At 47.2% G+C, this 21110-nt stretch overlaps 1 protein-coding gene across 1 annotated transcript; it reads left to right on the forward strand.

The window, feature by feature from the left end:
* Window positions 1–9030: 9030 nt before the first annotated feature.
* On the forward strand, window positions 9031–18772 carry TMEM170A (transmembrane protein 170A). The gene is made up of 3 exons (XM_063945751.1): window positions 9031–9365; window positions 13182–13352; window positions 18097–18772. The coding sequence occupies exons 1-3, from the start codon at window positions 9233–9235 to the stop codon at window positions 18225–18227; spliced, it is 435 nt and encodes a 144-aa protein (XP_063801821.1). The 5' UTR covers window positions 9031–9232; the 3' UTR covers window positions 18228–18772.
* Window positions 18773–21110: the final 2338 nt, after the last annotated feature.

The following is a 21110-nucleotide window of genomic DNA, read 5'->3' on the forward strand; positions in this document are numbered from 1 at the left end:
ATGATTTATTTAGAAATGTGAAAACCGGGTCAGCGCCCTAATAATGTAAGTTAATCTTTGTCCCAAGGTTTCCTCACCACTGTCAGGTGTGTCCTGCAGACTACCCTTTTCAAGGTATACCCTCCTAATGGTATACCGGTGATACTCCAGCTCAGGTAAATGTCAGGTGTGCCCTATGGGCCACCTTTACCATAGGTGTGGTTGATGCCTATGTGCCCTCTGAAGCTGTGTCTGAATGTGAAGTTTGAGGTGTGACTAGTGCGGCGTCCCGCCTGTCAGACCCCTCTCATATGCGGCACTGAGTGGTGTGGTCATGGGCTGTGTTGTTCACACTTACCGCCGGGGGCAGGTGCTGCCTGCCGCCGGTGACCGAGTCTTTTCCGTCCACTCCTCAGGCCTGCTCTCCTGTGTCCGCGTCCTCTGTCTCCTTCGGATCGCTGTGTCTTCCATGTCCTTTGGACCGCGCGCTCCACCTGCGGCTGCTGGTCTCCTCCGTCTTCGGTCCCGTTCTGTCGCTTCCTGGTTCGCGTGTCACGTGCCGGGTCACGTGAGCGCGCTATGTGCAGAGAATGTCGCTGTGTCTCCTTCTCCAGCCGGAGAGGGGAGAGTGCGAATGTTAACGGTGTAGATGGTGTTATTTGCAGGTTCCCAACGCGTTTCAGCACGAGTGCCTTTTTCTAGGGTTGCATGTGTAATGTTCCGTGGCTATTTTATGCTGTAGTCGCTGTGCTGATTGGTCCTTCCTTAGCCTCCCATTCTCTAATGTGATTGGAGGGGAGCTATTTCAATCATGTCAGTCATGTGCACATAACAAGGGCCTCAACAAGGGCCTCAAATTTGCCCCTACCAAAAAAATGAATAAGTTTGAAACTTATATGGACATACAGGCATTCACCAGGAAGCTCACCCTCAAAAAATTCTTTGCACAGACCAATCTACAACACGTACCGGTCAACAAGACCACAACATTCAGACATACCGAATGCAAACCACAATCGACATTTTACCCACAACACATAAAGGGACACATAATCAACACATTCGAGCAACTGGTAACCAATGACCTAGAGAAAATTGACAAGACACACAAAAAACGTCTAAATTTGGATAAGGGAGAGATACAGGCATTGGAGGAATTAAAGGGCACCAAAACACTTATCATCAAACCGGCAGACAAGGGGGGAGGCATAGTGTTACTCGATAAAAGTGACTACATTCAAGAATCAGCACGACTACTTGGGGATACACACACATATACCAAACTGAAAGGGGACCCAACACAAGAATACAAACGGCAGTTACAATCATTACTAAACGAAGGGGTATCAATAGGGATCATCAACAAAAAAGAATTTGAGTTCCTCACACCAACCAATCCGGTAATACCAGTATTTTATTACCTTCCGAAGATACACAAAGATTTGGAACACCCACCAGGAAGACCCATCCTTTCAGGGATTAATTCACTCACATCGAACTTATCCAGATATATAGACTCCTTTCTTCAACAGCACGTAGTCAGACAGAAATCATACCTTAGAGACACCACCCATATACTTCAACTACTTCAAGACATAACATGGGCAGAAGACCTGATAATGGTAACCAGTGATGTAACATCTCTCTATACCATCATAGAGCACAATCAAGGGACTGACAGTTCCAGACACTTCCTTTCACAGGACGCCACACTGCAACCGGCACAGATTGACTTCATAGTAAAGGCCATAACATTCATATTGGAGCATAATTACACCTGGTTCGAGGATGAATATTACAAACAACAGACAGGGACAGCCATGGGGACCAGGTTCGCACCAAGTTATGCGAACCTGTTCATGAGCAAGTGGGAGGAGGACAACATCTGGAAGGGGCATGACTTTGGGGCGAACCTGGTCCTTTGGCGTAGATACATAGATGACATCCTATTCATATGGAAAGGGACAGAAAACGACCTAAACACATTCCTACTATACATTAGTAACAACGACAGAAATCTACAGTTCACGACCAAGTACAGCAAGGAACAAGCAATTTTTCTTGACCTAGACATCTATATCAAGGACAACCAGATCCACACACGTACACATCATAAAAAGGTGGACGTCAATAGCTACATTTTATCTACAAGTGGCCACCATCCAAATTGGCTTCACAGTATCCCTACAGGACAATTCACAAGATTAAGAAGAAACTGCACACAGATAGAAGACTACTGCAAACAAGGACAAGATCTGAAACAGAAATTTTTAGACAAAAAATACGATAAGGAAGTTGTACACAAAGCATATAAAAAATTGGAAGACACAGACAGGGGAGATCTCTTAAAATATAAAGAAAGGGACGACAAACAACACAATAATGACATCTATTTTGTAACACAATACAACACCGGAGCAGGCCAGATAAAACAGAGTATAATGAAACACTGGGCAATCCTTATGCAAGACGAGACGTTAGCCAGAATACTACCCCCACAACCAAAAGTAGTGTACAAAAAAGCCCCAGATCTGAAAGACAAACTCGTACACAATCACATTCCACCATCGAGATCACAACAGACAACACTAGATGGTACAGGGAAGAAGCAGGGATTCCATTACTGTGGATCATGTTTAGGCTGCAGAACATCCAATTCAAGAACAACAAAGAGAATTATAGAGTTCTCCTCGAATATCACAGGACAGAAATACAAGATTAGGGAAGAAGTCTCATGCCACACAAAAGGGGTTATATATCTGATCACATGCCCGTGTGGACTACAATATGTTGGACGCACCATCAGAACACTAAAGATCAGGATTTCTGAACACATTCATAACATAAAGAAAGGATATGACAAACACAGTGTTTCACAACATTTCAAAGAGATACACATGCAGGATCCATCCAAACTACAATTCATGGCAATACAACAGGTCACCAATAACTGGCGAGGGGGAGACTATGTGAAAAAAATCAATAGAGAAGAACTCAGATGGATCTTCAATCTGAAGACCCTCACACCACGAGGCCTCAATATAGATTACAACATAGCTGCAGCATTATAATCAGATACCAATACAGAACAAACCCTTATCAAAATATATTTCCCTTTCATCCTCATCCATCCCCCTCAATCCCCACATCTCCCACCCTCCCCACATATTGCGACATAGCCAGTCACCATAAGTGCAATAAATATAAGGTTCACCCCATTAGGGTCTAATCAATATTCATTAACAATTACTCCACCACAAGCTAATCTATTAGCCCCTCCCCACACTGCTGATTAAAATTGTACCCAGTCCCTCATCCAACAGTTAAGCTGTATAACATAAATTACCTTTCCGTAAGAAGGGAGGCATGTAATGAAATATATGTAAGATATCCACAATTTGAGATAAGATAGCCACACAATAAAATAAATGCACATGATTGACAGAGTTGCACATTTAACTATGTGCACATGACTGACATGATTGAAATAGCTCCCCTCCAATCACATTAGAGAATGGGAGGCTAAGGAAGGACCAATCAGCACAGCGACTACAGCATAAAATAGCCACGGAACATTACACATGCAACCCTAGAAAAAGGCACTCGTGCTGAAACGCGTTGGGAACCTGCAAATAACACCATCTACACCGTTAACATTCGCACTCTCCCCTCTCCGGCTGGAGAAGGAGACACAGCGACATTCTCTGCACATAGCGCGCTTACGTGACCCGGCACGTGACACGCGAACCAGGAAGCGACAGAACGGGACCGAAGACGGAGGAGACCAGCAGCCGCAGGTGGAGCGCGCGGTCCAAAGGACACGGAAGACAGCGATCCGAAGGAGACAGAGGACGCGGACACAGGAGAGCAGGCCTGAGGAGTGGACGGAAAAGACTCGGTCACCGGCGGCAGGCAGCACCTGCCCCCGGCGGTAAGTGTGAACAACACAGCCCATGACCACACCACTCAGTGCCGCATATGAGAGGGGTCTGACAGGCGGGACGCCGCACTAGTCACACCTCAAACTTCACAGTCAGACACAGCTTCAGAGGGCACATAGGCATCAACCACACCTATGGTAAAGGTGGCCCATAGGGCACACCTGACATTTACCTGAGCTGGAGTATCACCGGTATACCAATACTGGGAGTTGGGTTCCTGCATTCTGAGTTAATAAAGTTTTTAGTTATTCCTCAGGCAACCCAGGAGATTGTGTTAGGTATGCCCTGGCTCCAACTACATAATCCGCAGATTGATTGGGCTACGTTACAACTCGTTTCCTGGGGTTCACATTGCCGTCAGTCTTGTTTAGCCCAAGTTTGTCCTGTAAAGACTTCTGAGGTTAAGACCCAGTCTACTCTTCCTGTGGCCTACCAAGATTTCTCTGACGTCTTCAGTGAAAAGGCCGCTGATGTTCTGCCGCCCCATAGAGAGTGGGATTGCCCCATTGACCTTATTCCTGGCAAGAAGCCACCTAGGGGGCGCACTTACCCGTTATCTGTTCCTGAAACCGAGGCGATGAGCGAATACATCAGAGAAAACCTACAGAAAGGATTCATCCGTCCCTCATCTTCACCCGCTGGAGCGGGTTTCTTTTTTGTTAAAAAGAAAGATGGAGGACTACGTCCATGCATTGACTACCGGGGACTTAATGATATTACCATTAAAAACAGCTACCCGTTACCCCTCATCACCGAGTTGTTTGATAGAGTCAAGGGAGCCCGCATCTTCACCAAGCTAGATCTTCGCGGTGCCTATAATCTCATCAGAATCCGCAGCGGTGACGAATGGAAGACAGCTTTTAATACTCGGGATGGCCATTATGAGTACCTGGTAATGCCATTCGGGTTGAGCAATGCCCCAGCAGTGTTCCAGCACTTTGTTAACGAAATCTTCCGTGACGTTCTGTACAAATATCTCGTAGTTTACCTGGAAGATATCCTCATCTACTCTCAAGATCTCTCTTCTCATCGTCTACAAGTCCGTGAAGTCCTCCGACGTCTTCGTGAGAACCGTCTCTACGGCAAATTATCCAAGTGTACCTTCGAAGTTTCCTCCATACCCTTCCTGGGGTATATAATTTCCGGATCGGATCTCCAGATGGACCCGGCAAAATTGGAAGCTATTGCCAATTGGTCCATTCCGAATACTCTCAAGTCCATTCAACGATTCCTGGGATTCGCCAATTATTATAGGAAATTCATCCGAGGTTTTTCAACTCTCATTGCTCCTATTACCAGCCTAACTCGGAAAGGGGCAGATCATTCCAACTGGTCAGAAGATGCTTTGGCTGCGTTTCAGAAAATCAAGCTGGCTTTCATGACTGCCCCAGTTTTGTTGCAGCCAGATGTTAATAAGCCATTCGAGTTGTAGGTGGATGCTTCCACAGTAGGAGTTGGAGCTGTTCTCTCTCAGATGGGAGCTGATGGGAAGGTTCATCCCTGTGGTTTCTTTTCTCGCAAGTTCCTTCCTGCAGAAGTTAATTTGGAGATCAAGAGCTTCTGGCGATCAAACTGGCCCTTGAGGAATGGAGGTATCTCCTGGAAGGGGCGAAGTTTCCATTTAACATCTATACGGATCATAAAAACCTGCTCTACTTGAAGGCAGCTCAGTGCCTTAATCCTCGCCAGTCCCGATGGGCTATGTTCTTCTCCCGTTTTAATTTTAAGCTTCATTTCCGCCCAGGTTCTCAGAATACCAAAGCAGATGCTTTGTCCCGATCTATGGAATCTGAAGACGAGACGTCCGATCCAGTCCCACGTTCCATCCTGGATCCTGTTGCGTTTGCTTCATCACAATTTTCTCCTGCTCCGCCTCCCGGTAAGACTTTTGTTGCTCCTGAACTCCGTTCTAAGTTGCTGTCTTGGGCTCATCAGTCTAAATTTACTGGGCATCCTGTTGTCCTAAAGACCTTCAAATTCCTCTCCGAGACATACTGGTGGCCGAAGATGAAAGTCGACATCAAAGACTTTGTGGCATCCTGTCCTAAATGTGCGCAGCACAAGACTCCTCGTCAGTCTCCAGCAGGTCAGTTACAGCCATTATCCATTCCCAGCCGTCCCTGGTCACATCTGTCCATGGATTTCATCTCTGACCTTCCCTCCTCTCAAGGATTTAATACCATCTGGGTAGTGGTCAACAGATTTACCAAAATGGCCCATTTTGTTCCACTCCAAGGACTTCCTTCAGCTCCAAGACTTGCTCAAATATTCCTACGGGAGATTTTCCGTTTACATGGACTACCCACTGAAATAATATCAGACCGTGGAGTTCAGTTTGTGGCAAGGTTTTGGAGAGCCCTCTGTTCTGCCATGCAAGTCCATCTCAAGTTTTCGTCAGCCTACCATCCTCAGACGAATGGGCAGACAGAGAGGGTAAACCAGGAGTTGGAAACCTTTCTGAGACTGTACGTATCATCTTCCCAAGATGACTGGGTGGATCTGCTCCCGTGGGCTGAATTCGCTCACAATTTCCGCTACCATACTGCTACTGAAACTACTCCGTTCTTCGCTGTTTATGGACAACATCCACGTGTTCCTGATTTTGAAGACCTCCCTAGCATCGATGTTCCTGCTGCCACTACTGTTCTTAGTCAGTTCTCGTCAACTTGGAGGAAGATTCATACTTCTCTCAAAAAAGCTTATGCCCGGTATAAATTCTTTGCCGACCGCAAAAGACGTGCAGTTCCTAGCCTGAAACCTGATGACAAAGTTTGGCTTTCCACTCGGAACCTTCGTCTTAAAGTGCCTTTGATGAAGTTTGCACCACGCTTCATCGGTCCTTTCTCCATTGAAAGAGTTCTCAGTCCTGTGGCCTACAAGCTCAAATTACCCCCATCCTTACGAATTCCTAATGCCTTTCATGTCTCTCTCCTCAGACCATTAGTCCTGAATCGCTTCCAAAGAGCTCTTCCAGCTGGTCCCAGAATACAAACTCAGCGGGGCGTAGAGTTCGAGATAGAGAAGATTCTGGACTCCCGTTACCGGTATGGTCGTCTGCACTATCTCATCGACTGGGCCGGCTACGGTCCTGAGGAGAGGAGTTGGGTGAATTCTGCTGATGTCCACGCTCCCAGGTTGGTCCGTGTTTTCCACAGGTCTCATCCTTCCAAGCCACGTGGGTGTTCAGTGCCCACCCATAAGGTAGGGGGTACTGTCAGGAATCGACTCACCTCAGTTACATCTGTCCGTCGGTGCGGACTCCGTCCGGGGTCACTGCATGTCACTGTCATCCGTCACCCTGTCGTTGGATGTCGTCTCAGGCCTGGGAGCGCTCCTGATGTCAGCGGGCGTGTGAGCACGCCGCGTTCCTGCCGGGCCGCGGCATGGGCGCCGCCATGACAGCATCCTCCAGTGTAAGTGCGGCAGCCAATCCGGAGCTTGGCCGCACCTCCTTGTCTCACTCCAGCCAATGCCTGCCGATCAGGGGGTATATCAGGAGCTGCAGGGTGAGTCAGTGGTTGTCCTGAACTTTGTGTCACTCCTGCGACCCATGTGTCTGGATCTGCTCTCCTGTTCCTCCGTGTTCCTGGATATTCTCCTGGTCCTCCGTGTTCCTGGATATTCTCCTGTTCATCTGTTACCTCCGTGGAACTACAAGCACCAGCATTACAGCAATACCTTTCTGGCTTCACACCTTCCACATCTACAGTGTGCTCCAGCCCTCAGCAGTAGAGACTCTCTCTCTCCAGGTGCATCTCGTCATCTCACCTGTGATTCAGCCTGCATGCTGCCTGTGCATTTCCAACAGCACAGTAGACATTAACATCAAGTCTCCTGCATTGCTACCAGGTTTGCTACCATTACTTCCACCTCTGCTGGCTCCACGTTTTAAACTGTTCTGGTTTCCGTATCTGCATATTATACTCGGTCATTTACACTGCCATAGACTCTCAGCTTCCAAGCTGCATCATTACCATTTGCCTTGTCATTACCATTGCCATTACCATTGCATTCCTTTTGTTTATTTTCTGCAAGTATTTCTGCTGCATTATTATCTGGACTTCCTTTGTTAATAAAACTACATTGTGCACATGCGCAGAAATCCAATCCAGCCTCCTCACTTCTTTCCTCCTACCTCCACTGACCCACTAGCGCCCCCTCCGGGGACACAAGCTAAACCGACTATTACACCCATCAACCAATCAGCAGCTCTGTATCATTTTATAGTATGCAAATTATAGATGTTACTTCAGTGCTGATTGGTTGCCATGGGCAACTTCTCCACTGGCTCACTTCTCCACTCTTATCACTACTTAGTAAATGTCCCCCTCTGTCTCAAATGTAGGAATCTCAGACATTTTTGGGAGAGCAAGTTTCAATGTCTAAGGCTAAGGGTACAGTGATATATCACAGAGTAACTCATTATCATTTTATTTTATCACTATCTATGTAACTCCTCCACATGTTTTGCTTCAATCTCTATCCTGGGCTCTAGTTTGGGTTGGTTCTATATCGGAGGGGCTGAAGGGACCTTGTGACGTATTGAGGGGAGGAGCTACGTCACCAGGGGGAGGAGCTACGGGCGAACAGGGTACCCGAAAAGTACCCTCGCGGGCTCGCTTCGCTCGCCACGCTTCGGGCACGGTGGCTCGCTTCGCTCACCACCTAATTACTAAAGGTAATAGTTGGTGGCGTGGATAGTAGAGGTACTATGATGCTGGCCTAGCTCCTCCCCCTTGCGTCGTAACTCCTCCCCCTTACGGAAAAGGTCCCTTAGCCCACTTGATTCTAGCATCTCCCCTCTAGTTTGGTCTCTGAGACTTAAGTGCTCCATAAGGACTTCCTTCTATTGTCCATATGAACTTTGGCCTGGCCAATGAATGTCATACAAGGAGTACCAGAGTATTTCAGGGGGGTGCTCCGCTCCCTGAAACAGAAGGGTAGCAGCACAGAAGCAGCAGCACTGACATCCGCCCTCTACAAATATGGCTTCCAATAACTTCATGCCAGTCCTCGGAGTGCGCACCCAGCACGTACGTCAACAAACATACCGTCACGCCGCACCGCTAGGAAATGATCACAAACCCTCTATTCGCTGCAGAGATGAGTGACTTGTCCATCATCCAATCACCACAGAGAGATTTCCCTCACGGCCTCGCCCCATTCGTGACGCTTGCCTGTGATTGGTCGCCGCGTTCTAAGTTGCCCGAGTGGTGCGAGTCCCGGGATGTAGGACGCGGGGGCTTCGGGGAAGTTGTGTGAGGAGATCCCGGGGAGGCGCTGCGGCCTGCGGAGCGGTGGATGGCGGAAGCATGGAGAGTGGCGGCAGAGGAGGACTGGGCGGCGAGACCGGGCTGTTGCAGCAGATCCTGAGCCTACGGCTGGTGCCGCGGGTGGGAAATGCCACTGTGTGTCCGAGCACCACCACCCTGTGCTCCTTCCCGGGTGAGAGCGGGGAAATAGCCTCATCTGACCCTATATAGGGCACCATAGTGTATATAGCCTGTGATCCTCAGCCCCTGTGATTTCCCCACTGAAGTCCCACAGTACCCCTAACAGTGCATGTTTTCCAGATATCCTCGCAGGTCCATTACTGCCTGGCACGTTTTAAAAGATCCATAGGTGGTGCTATTCACTAGTGGTACTGGGGAGATCTGTAAAACATGCGCTGTCAGAGCTACTGTGGGACCTGAGCTGGGCAATACACTAAGGGGGGGATTCAATTGTTATTGTGGTTCCCCGCACCTGCCGGCAGCTGCTCAGATGTTTCTGCCACCGGGTGCGAGAACTTCATTTTATCTCGCTGCCCACAGGGGTGGCGAGCTGAAATGCGCGAAAGGGACCCTTGGGCACCCAAACTGGACTCTTGCGCCCCTTTGTTTAGTTGGGTTTTGCCACTTGACGCGGCTAAACCCAACTGACATGGGCGCGATATGGAGGAACAATTGAATCCCCCCCCCCCCCCCCCCCATTAGTGCACTTGTCCCGTGACCCTGTAGGGCACTGTAGTGCATAGCGTTTGGCTCTATATGTGGCCACAATTAGTGAATGTGAGCAGAAGTGGAAAATAACCCTCTGTATATCCGGGTGGATTTCATCGGTTTCATGCCATACATTACATGAGTGTTCCAGGGTGTCGTGTGAGCGGACACATGGCAGAGAACCATCGTGGGCGTGTAGAATCCTATTCTGGGTGATGCGTGTGCGGAGGGGGGCACCTGTATCAGGAGGGTCTCTTGCGCCCAGCATGGAGCAGGTGTAATTGCTGTTACTAATGGTGACGGGTGGCACTTGATATGCCGGCTGTCGGGATACCAGCGCCGGAATCCCGACAGTCGGTATACGACAACTATTTTCCCTCTTGGGGTGTCCACGACATTCCTGAAGGGAGAATAAATAGCGTGGTGAGCGCAGCAAGCCCGCAAGGGGATCTTTTGCGCTCGCCACGCAGCCGGCATACGGGTGGCCGGGTTCTTGAGCGCTGGCATACGGTAGTAGACCCGTGGTGACAGCTGCGTGATGCAGCTACATGAAGACGTGGCATTAGCACTCGGCATTCTGAATGTTGCATATGGAGCTGCATGTGACCCAGTATCCAGTTCTGCCGTGATACCAGGAGTCTCCCTGTGATGCACGTGGTGCTGTATACTGTAACATGCTAGGGCTAATCAAAATAACCTGACTAGTGATGGAGGTGCAGAATCCAAAGTAGACTGGGTACACCTCACGTTTCCACATATAAAGAATCACTATAAAGGGCCCCATACACGAGAGCAGGGCTGGCCAAACCGGTCCTCGAGATCTACCAACAGTACATGTTTTCCAGGCCTCCTGGAGATCTGTAGAATTGTCAGTTAGGAATTAATGCAGCACATCTTAATTAGTAATGACTACACCTGTGCACCAGCTAGGTGGTCTCGAAAATGTGAACTGTTGGTAGATCTCGAAGACTGGTTTGGTCAGCTCTGCACTAGAGCGATAATGCCCGATTTCATCCAATTTCGGGCATTCGGCCCGATATATCGGATGAAATCGGGCATTATGGAGGTGTATCCGATCCGATACGCGTTCCCATGAGCATCGGATTGGATCCTCCAGATTGAATGTGCTGCACCTGCAATTAGGTCCGTCCTGGGGCCATGGCTGGGATCAGCCAGGATCGCCCAAGATGCATCGTATGCAAAAGGACAGCATCCGATGTATCTTGGGCGATCCTGCCCCCCGGGAGGCTGCCGGGGTGATCGCCCGCGACATGTGGTCGCATAAGTGTATGGGGCCCTTTACACTATACAACATATTAAAATGTGAGTTTTACTTTCTGACTTTCACGTTTCTCTTGTTCTACCACTGATGCCTGTTATAGGAAAAAGCCACAAACGGCTGCTGACAGTCTCTGACATAATATGTATGTATGTATGTATGTATGTATGTTGTGCGTAGAAAGTTCCACTGCATTGAGATCACAGTGCTGTTCCCTCTCCCACCAAGGGGGAATTCAATTACCTGTGATAATTACTGCAGGTGAAAAAAGGGAGGTAGCCTCGGGCTTTAACGCCTATAGCTATTGAATTGCGCTCCCTTTGTCATCTGAGACCGCATCTAACGGACGGGAACACACAGAATCCGGATTCGCGTGTAAACAGGGTGGCTGCTTCCATTAACCCGCTGGTTATCCGATTTTTTTTTTGTGCCTCTGTTCAGAGGTGTAAAAATAATTCCTAATTAGTGCTGCTGGCTAATTGAATGGTATCCAGTCTTTAGGTCGATACTCATTAGCTTGACCACTATTAGTTGACATGCATTAGGTCGACGTGGCAAAGGTTGACACAATTTTTTCACAATCCGCCCCCCCCCCCCATTTTTTCTATATTTTTATACTTTACGATCCACGTGGTCTTAGATTGGGAACCTTGCCCGAAACATGGTGAGCAAAGTGAGCCATGCTAGGGGACACGGTGCACTAATTGGGGTTCCCTGTCACTTTACGAAGAAGACGACACAAACCCCCCCCCCGGAAAAAACTTTTTCCATGTCGACCTATGTCTAGGTCGACAATCATTAGGTCGACACCTGTTACTGTCGACCCAACGGTTCACAACCAATTGAATAACCCCGGGGGATCAATTAGCCCCATATGGGTATATTCAATTGATGTCAGAAAGGATCCGACATCTCAATGTGCTGTCGGATTTGTCCGTTCTTGTCGCAAACGGGGCTAAAACCTGTCGGATTCGACTTCGCTTCCGACAAAACACGTGGATCCGTGGCTATTACGTTGATCCACATGTTTTCCAACAAGTCGAAATTGCCGACAAGTCGAAAAAACAACGGGGATTGAATAGGTTGGAACAGTTTCAGACCTAAAAAAGTCAAAAACTGCAGTCTTTTCGACAAGACGGCAGTTCCGACCACAGTTGAATTCCCCCTGTAGTCTGTTATGTTTCAACCGCATTGCATATAATGGGGGGAATTCAATTTGTCATGATATGTGGTGATGTGACAGCACATAGCATTGCTGTCTGGAATTGAAACACCCCCACCCCCCCCCCCTCCTTGGGGCTGATTGGGAGTCAGGAGCAAAACAAGGAGTCACTTTACACATGCATTGCAAGTGGTGGAAATACATCTATGTTTATTGAGATCAGGATAAATACTGGCTGCTTTTGCATGTAGCCTACAAATGCTGCAATTGTGATTTGAGTTTGAACATGCCCCACTCACATCTAAATCTTTCTGCACATTACATCTGCCGTACCTGTAGTGGAACATGGTTTTACCAAGGTGCCCAGATTAGCTGTGCAGCTACAAAAGCCTCAAACTATTACGAAGGCTGAAAATCCAGATATCTTGAAGAAAGTTATAAAGGCCTTCTGTTCTGCCTGACTAATGTTTCTACGCACTGGCATCTAATCCATTAGCTCTAGTTAATCTCCCGCAATGCTGCATTTTATCACCCTGCATAGCGGAAGTGCATTTATTACAAGCTGTTCTCTTAAGTCAGTGGTTCCTAAATGTTCGTGAATCACAACACCCGTGAATATCGATCAGCATTGCATTTTCACGGCACCCCTAGGCCAAAAGTGTCTTATTGAGAAATTCTGCAAAAATGGCTCTTTTAAGTAAATTGTACTTGTATATCATCTTTAGGTTTATTCGTGTGGCGGTGGATATATATAGTTTTTGTTTTTTTGAGTGGGTACAGCTTTGAAATGAGATTTCCTGTGGATTCCTTACTGTAGCCTCTTGTGTGATGTTTTGCAGAGATGTGGTATGGTGTGTTCCTATGGGCACTGGTCTCCTCCCTTTTCTTTCACATACCCGCTGGATTGTTGGCTCTATTTACCCTCCGTCACCACAAGTATGGAAGGTTTATGTCGGTGGGCATCTTGCTGATGGGCATCGTGGGACCAATATCTGCAGGGATATTAACAAGTAAGTGAATGTGTTTGTCTACTATAAAGACAGCTTTGAGCTCTCCCGCAAGGGATGCAATCAATTTGCCGGCTGTCGGGACCCAGCAGTCAGGGGCACGGCACCCATAGGGTGAGAATAGAACCTGTGGCGAACGCAGTGAGCCCGCAAGGGGACTCTTAGTGCTGCCCCGCTGCCGGAATTCTGGTGGGCGGGATGCCGCTGTCGGGATCTCTACAGATGGCATCCCGCCCCGGCCGATAAATAGTATGTATTCCTCCCACAATGGTGCAGAAACTGAATTAAAAGGAGTGAACCAGATCATTCACCAGTTCCTGTTCCATTTGATTAGGAAATATGAACTGTTCCAGGTATAACTTTTTTTGTTTGTTTTTATAATTTATGAAGCTATTATTTGTATAATGTTACTTGTATTAAAGTTTCTTATTTATCATCAGATGTGTATACATGTATAATACATAATGTTTTAGTAAACATAGGGGCAGATGTACTGAGCCATGGAGAGAGAGAAAGTACCAACCAATCAGCTCCTGTTATTTCTTAAACACAGCCTGTAACGGCAGTTACACAAAGTACCAGCCAATCAGCTCCTGTTATTTCACAAGCACAGCCTGTAACAGCAGTTGCACAAAGTACCGGCCAATCGGCTCCTGTTATTTCTCAAGCACAGCCTGTAACAGCAGTTGCACAAAGTAGCGGCCAAACAGCTCCTGTTATTTCTCAAACACAGCCTGTAACATGGCAGTTACACAAAGTACCGGCCAATCAGCTCCTGTTATTTCTCAAGCACAGCCTGTAACAGCAGTTGCAAAAAGTACCGGCCAATCAGCTCCTGTTATTTCTCAAACACAGCCTGTAAAATGGCAGTTACACAAAGTACCGGCCAATCAGCTCCTGTTATTTCTCAAGCACAGCCTGTAACAGCAGTTGCACAAAGTAGCGGCCAATCAGCTCCTGTTATTTCTCAAACAGCCAATCAGCTCCTATCTCTACTTTATCACTTTCCAAGGCTTAGTATGGGATCTGGTCAGAATCCCGGCGTTCGGAATCCCAGCAGTCGAATAGCGGCGCCGGAATCTCATAACTGCTCAGAATAGCGACAACGGGATGCCAACATGATCTCAATATTGGCGCCAGAATGGCGGAAGTAAGTATGTGGAGTAGCTTAGGGGCAGTCCGCTGGGGGAAGGTTAGGTTTAGGCTGCAGGAAGGTGGTTAGGTTTATGCAGCAATGGGAGGAATGAGGGTTGGGTTAAGGCTGCGGGGAGGGAAGGTTAGGGGGTTTGAGATTAGGACTAGCGTACTTGCCAAGTTGGTGTTGGGATACTGAGCGTCGGGAGACCGCTGCTGGTATTCTGACTGCTGGGATACTGACACCATTCCTTAGTACAACTCCCCCAAAATCACACTGGTTCCATAATCTCAGAACCTATTACATAACCTTCTATGGGGAGTATGTGCAGTTTTGGCTGTTAAAAATGGCCGGATATCGCGATTAATGACTGATGGTTATTTTTGCAGTACCCAATTAGAGGCCATTTTTAATGGCCGAAATTGGACCTGCGATCGCATGATAACATATATAAGCAGCCGTCGGAGAGGCAAAAACACCTGTTATCGAGGATACAGTGCATCCGGAAATTATTCACAGCGCTTCACTTTTTCCACTTTTTGTTATGTTACAGCCTTATTCCAAAACGGAATACATTTATTTTTTCTATCAAAATTCTTCACACAGTACGCCATAATGAGAACGTGAAAAAAGTTTTTTGGGGGATTTTTGCAAATGTATTAAAAATAAAAAACTAAGAAATCACATGTACATAAGTATTCACAGCCTTTGCCATGAAGCTCAAAATTGAGCTCGGGTGCATCCTGTTTCCACTGATCATCCTTGAGATGCTCCTACAGCTTAATTGGAGTCCGCCTGTGGTAAATTCGGTTGATTGGACATGATTTGGAAAGGCACACACCTGTCTATAGAAGGTCCCACACCTGATGTCTGAGCACAAACCTAGCATGAAGTCAAAGGAATTGTCTGTAGACCTCCGAGACAGGATTGTCTTGAGGCACAAATCTGGGGAAGGGTACAGAAAAATATCTGCTGCTTTGAAGGTCCCAATGAGCACAGTGGGCTCCATCATCCGTAAATGGAAGTTCTGAGCTACCAGGACTCTTCCTAGAGCTGACGGCCGTCTAAACTGAGCGATTGGGGGAGAAGGGCCCTAGTCAGGTAGGTGACCAAGAACCCGATGGTCACTCTGTCAGAGCTACAGCATTCCTCTGTGGAGAGAGGAGCACCTTCCAGAAGGACAACCATCTCTGCATCGCCTGGAGTTTGCCAAAATGCACCTGAAGGACTCTCAGACCATGAGAAACAAAATTCTCTGGTCTGATGAGACAAAGATTGAACTCTTTGGCGTGAATGCCAGGCGTCATGTTTGGAGGAAACCAGGCACCGCATATCGCCAGGCCAATACCATCCCTATACTATACTATGTTTTTCGGCGGCAGGAACAGGGAGACTAGTCAGCATAGAGGGAAAGATGAACGCAGCAATGTACAGAGACATCCTGGATGAAAACCTGCTCCAGAGCGCTCTTGACCTCAGACTGGGGCGACGGACAACGACCCTAAGCACACAGCCAAGATATCAAAGGCGTAGCTTCAGGACAACTCTGTGAATGTCCTTGAGTGGCCCAGACTTGAATCCAATTGAACATCTCTGGAGAGATCTGAAAATGAATGTGCACCGACGCTTCCCATCCAACCTGATGGAGCTTAAGAGGTGCTGCAAAGAAGAATGGGCGAAACTGCCCAAAGATAGGTGTGCCAAACTTGTGGCATCATATTCAAAAAGACTTGAGGCTGTAATTGCTGCCAAAGGTGCATCAACAAAGTAATGAGCAAAGGCTGTGAATACTTATGTACATGTGATTTCTTAGTTTTTTTTATTTTTAATAAATTTGCACACAAAAAAAAAAACCTTTTTCACGTTGTCATTATGGGTTATTGTGTGTAGAATTTTGAGGGGGAAAAATGAATTTGTTCCATTTTACAATAAGGCTGTAACATAAAAAAAATGTGGAAACAGTAAAGCGCTGTGAATACTTTATGGCTGCACTATATCCCTGATCCCATGTGTTTTTGCGGCTGCTTATTGGGGATTTTGGTGCCTGAGGCATGCGATGCATTATTCCTGATAAGTGCCGGCATCGGCGAAGAGTACGCCGGCAAGTACTGCTGCTCCTAGGATTTCCCCCTATGTCTGGTAATAGTATGGACTAACCTAAAGACGGTGACAACTTATACCCCTTTTCCACTAGCTCTTTTAAACACGGGTAAATGCGCGGGGGCGCGCATTTACCCGTGTTTTTCCCTAGTGGAAACGGGTCCCCCGGCAAATTCCCGGATCAAGTGATCCGGGAATCCTACCCTGGTAGCTAGCCGGGTTGAACACGTGTTCAACCCGGCTAGCTGTCTAGTGTGAACGAGAGCCGTGTCGAGGCGACACGGCTCCCATTCACAGTGCATAGGGAGGGCGGCGCTGGGAGATCATGTGATCTCCCAGCGCCGCCCCTGCCGCGTCACTAGCGCGTCACCAACCCGGCAATTGCCGGGTTGGTGAGCGCTGTCTGCAGGGGGCTGTAGCACGGGTCGCAGCCGTGTCAGACGACACGGCTGCGACCCGTGCTACGCTAGTGGAAAAGGGGTATTACAGAGACTATGCTAATCATTTGCCCTGGTGAATTATACAATTGTGCAGGAATTTCCTCCTGGCCTGTTGATCCCCTTTTCTCACTGGGACAACCTGTATCCTTCACACACAAAACAAACAACCTGGGGGGAATTCAATTGTTTGAAAAGCTGGTTGGGCGTCTGTTTTCACTGTCTATTAGATAGGAAAAAACAAACTCCCAATTGACTTTTCAAACAATTGAATACCCCCCACTGTGTTTTTTCTCCCGAAACACTGACAACTGGTATTACACACATGGCGAACAGATACAGATAAAGTATATCGTCTCTTTTGCCAGACCACCAATGGCAGGACGTCTTTTTAATACCTGTTTAGCTAATATGAACAAAGTCACTTGAGGTAGGTGTATGTCCATAACTTGCTATGGATCCATTCCGACATGCATTTGAAGGGGGCGACCAGTGGGGGACAGCTGCCGGCAGACTGAGGAGATCAGCGCTAACAGCAGCGCTGCAGGAGGATGTCACACAGCCGCCCGACCTCACGGCAGTGTCCACCCGGCTCCAGCAAGCGTGACCTCACTTGCTGGAGCCGGGTGGAAGCTGCTGTGAGCGGCGCGGTTGTGAGACATCCTCCTGCAGCGCTGTGCTGTAGCGCTGATCGCCCCTAGATGCCCACGGCTGTCTCCCGTCTCCCTGCGGCTCTCCCTCCTCTCCTGCTCTGGGTCCCACATCTCGGTCCGACATTTTTTTTTTTAATGTCGGACTGAGATGGTCAAAAAGGGGGCCAAAACCTGTCGGTTTTGGCCCTGTTTTCGACACAAGCACGTGGATCGTCAAAAATTTTTGGGATATATTGAGTAGGTAGAAATCACGATTCGACCTTAAAAAGTCCAAAACTGCTGTCTTTTCGACAGACGGCAGCTTTCGACTACAATTGAATATACCCCTTAGGGTTAGTCTCTCTGCTGTCACTCTGTATATAACTGTAATTGATGACTCTTTAGCTCAGTACACCGATCATCTTTCTGCTTTTGTCGTACAGGTGCCGCCATCGCTGGGGTATACAAAGCCGCTGCCAAGGAAATGTTTCCCATCGAGGCGCTGGTGCTCGGCGTAGGGCAGACTTTCTGCGTGCTTCTCGTTTCCTTTTTACGGATTTTAGCAACTTTGTAACGAGCCGCACTTTCACCCCGCCTAAGACCAAAAACTTGGTTTTTTTTTTGTGTTTTTTTTTTTGGTTCAAGCGTGGTATTTAACCATGAATAGTCTACATCGGCAGCTTGTTCCTTATCAGCCGTGGCTATATTACTCTGGAATATCAGATTGTAAGAGTACCGACACACATCCGGAGATCCGGTCAAAGAAATGTTGCTGGAATGTCCCGAGGCTTTCAGATACCAATGAAATCTGCAGTTCAGTAAGGCGTGGGCTTAAAACGTCTGCATTCAGAACTTAAAGCCGCTGCATAGGAGCTGCAACCACCACCAACACCCTTTCTGGATAAAGAACACAGATTTTTCTCTAAGCTTTTCTAAAAAAAAAAAAAAAAACCACACAAACCAATTGACCTTTGAACCTCCCAAACTTGCACTCCTCCTCTTCGTGCCTCCCAACTAGTGGGTTTATTTGTTCTTTTGTCGTTCTAGACCACTAAGAGTTCCTAATACAACAATTCTGTTTTGATGATATGTCCACTTTTAAATCTGTTTTTAATGTTTTATCGAGGCTTTCTTTTAGTGCTACTGCTGCTACAATATATATGTGTACATATACAGTTTTGTATTTTAAATTTTTTTGGGTTTTTTTTTTGGGGGGGGGGGTTCAAAAGACACTGGAAATGCATTTTGTATAGGATTTCTCTTTTTGAGCATTTATTGCTGTTGTATAAAGAATTTTAAGCTTTTGAATTACAAAAACAAAAAGTAACGCAATACCAAAGGTTGCAAACGCCTAGGTGACGTGGCTTATCATTTCTGAGACAGGCAGCATAGGAGTTGTAATTGGTAGGCATGCCTTTAATCTCTAAGGGGGACATTTACTAAGCAGTGATAAGAGCGGAGAAGTGAGCCAGTGGAGAAGTTGCCCATGGCAACCAATCAGCACTGAAGTAACATCTATAATTTGCATACTATAAAATGATACAGAGCTGCTGATTGGTTGATGGGGACATTTCTCCACTGGCTCACTTCTCCACTCTTATCACTGCTTAGTAAATGTCCCCCTATGTGCACCTGGCGAGCCTCCGTATCCCTCAGGAGACTTGTGCTGGCTACACATAATTAGTTGTCCTGCAGTCAGCCCGATACCACAGCATGTGGGCCCTCAAATGACGGCGATTACTGGCTGGGTTTCCCGCAATATTGATGTTGCATGTTCATGAACACGGTCTGAAGAACACAACTAATTGGCCTCTATGTGCCGCTTTGTTCCATCCACTTTATAAAGCCATGGTTGGCGATGGGTTTGCAACCAAGTTGGATAGCGAAGCTGTTATTGGCAGCCAGTGGCGACCTATAAATGCGGAGATTCGTATACATTTAGGTTGTTTAAAAACCAGAACGATCTATTCTGCCCAATTGCTTGTTCAACCATATCCAGAACTGATGGGAAAATGTTTGTGATCTGTCTATATTGTGATCATCACCTGACCACATTAATTAAACCCCATAGGGCAGGCATGTCCAAACTGCGGCCCTCCAGCTGTTGTGAAACTACATATCCCAGCATGCCCTGACAGTTTTGCTGTCAGAGAATGCTAAAGCTGTGTCAGGGCATGCTGGGATGTGTAGTTTCTCAACAGCTGGAGGGCCGCAGTTTGGACATGCCTGCCTTAGGGTATAACTAGCAGCTCGGGTCTCTGATCAGTCAGAGGATGGGCCCTTTTAATGCGGTATTTCAGCTTTATATGGGGAAGGGGGGATTTGTATATTTTATAGAAACCCATTTAGTTGATCATAGGGCTTTGTTGAAACTCTCGGGATATCCAGTTTGTAAATGTATGTAACAATACTAACGTTTTATAGACCTTCTATCACTTTGAGAAGTGAAAATGTCATATTTGGCTGATCTTAGATATGCAATTCCTAATGTACAGACTGAATTCAGATGTTAAGCCGCATCGTCTTGTCGCGTCTAGGAAGCACGCGCCTGCTGTGCGCACAATGCAGGGACGCGTGTTACCACATCAGGGAGGTGAGAGGCGTGTGTTCTGCCTGTGGATCATTGAGGCAGAGAGACCAGACATTATTCCTCTTATAGTCTGTCTATAGCAGCTGGACATTATGCGCTGGTCCTAACAACAGATCCACGTGGGATTACACGTTCTCCATCATTCGTGCTGGCGTTCACCCATACTGTATGAGCAGGTTTAGTTTATAATTAATGCATCCTCCTCCTGCCCAGTCAGTTATTATATAAAGATAGAAGTTGATTTGGTTGCTCCGGGCAACGTCCCTACTTGACCTTTTGTAGAAGTTTTGATACATCTCCCTATTTCCTATATATCTGCGTGATCTGGAGCTGGTAATACTGTAGGGTCTTGTTCTACATCAGGCATGTCAAACTCATGGCCATCCAGCTGTTGTGAAAAAAGTCCCAGCATGCTTTGCAAGCTGATCAGTGGAAGGTATGCTGGGACTTGTAGTTTCACACCAGCTGGAGGGCCACGAATTTGACATGCCTGTTCTACATGGACTTTTCCAGGTCACCACCACTTCTAATAAGTGAGCACATTGCACTGACCTATACACGCTTCCATACATCTCTATTGGGGATCCGGTCTGAAGTTCCACAGTGCCATGGTCGACAATGTTTAGGTCAACCACTATAGGTTGACAGTCACTAGATCGACATGTTTTCAAGGTCGACAGGTCAAAAAGTCCACACAAGTTTTTAATTTTTTTTTTTTTTTCAAACTTAACGATCCACGCGGACTACAATCGGGAATAGTAATCTGTACCGAGCGAGCCATGCAAGGGGACACGGTCGTTAATTGGGCTTCCCGGTCACTGTACGGAGAAAACGACACCAAAAAAACATGAAAAACTCATGTCGACC

Source organism: Pseudophryne corroboree, chromosome 11, assembly GCF_028390025.1.
Source record: "Pseudophryne corroboree isolate aPseCor3 chromosome 11, aPseCor3.hap2, whole genome shotgun sequence".
NCBI lineage: Eukaryota > Metazoa > Chordata > Amphibia > Anura > Myobatrachidae > Pseudophryne > Pseudophryne corroboree.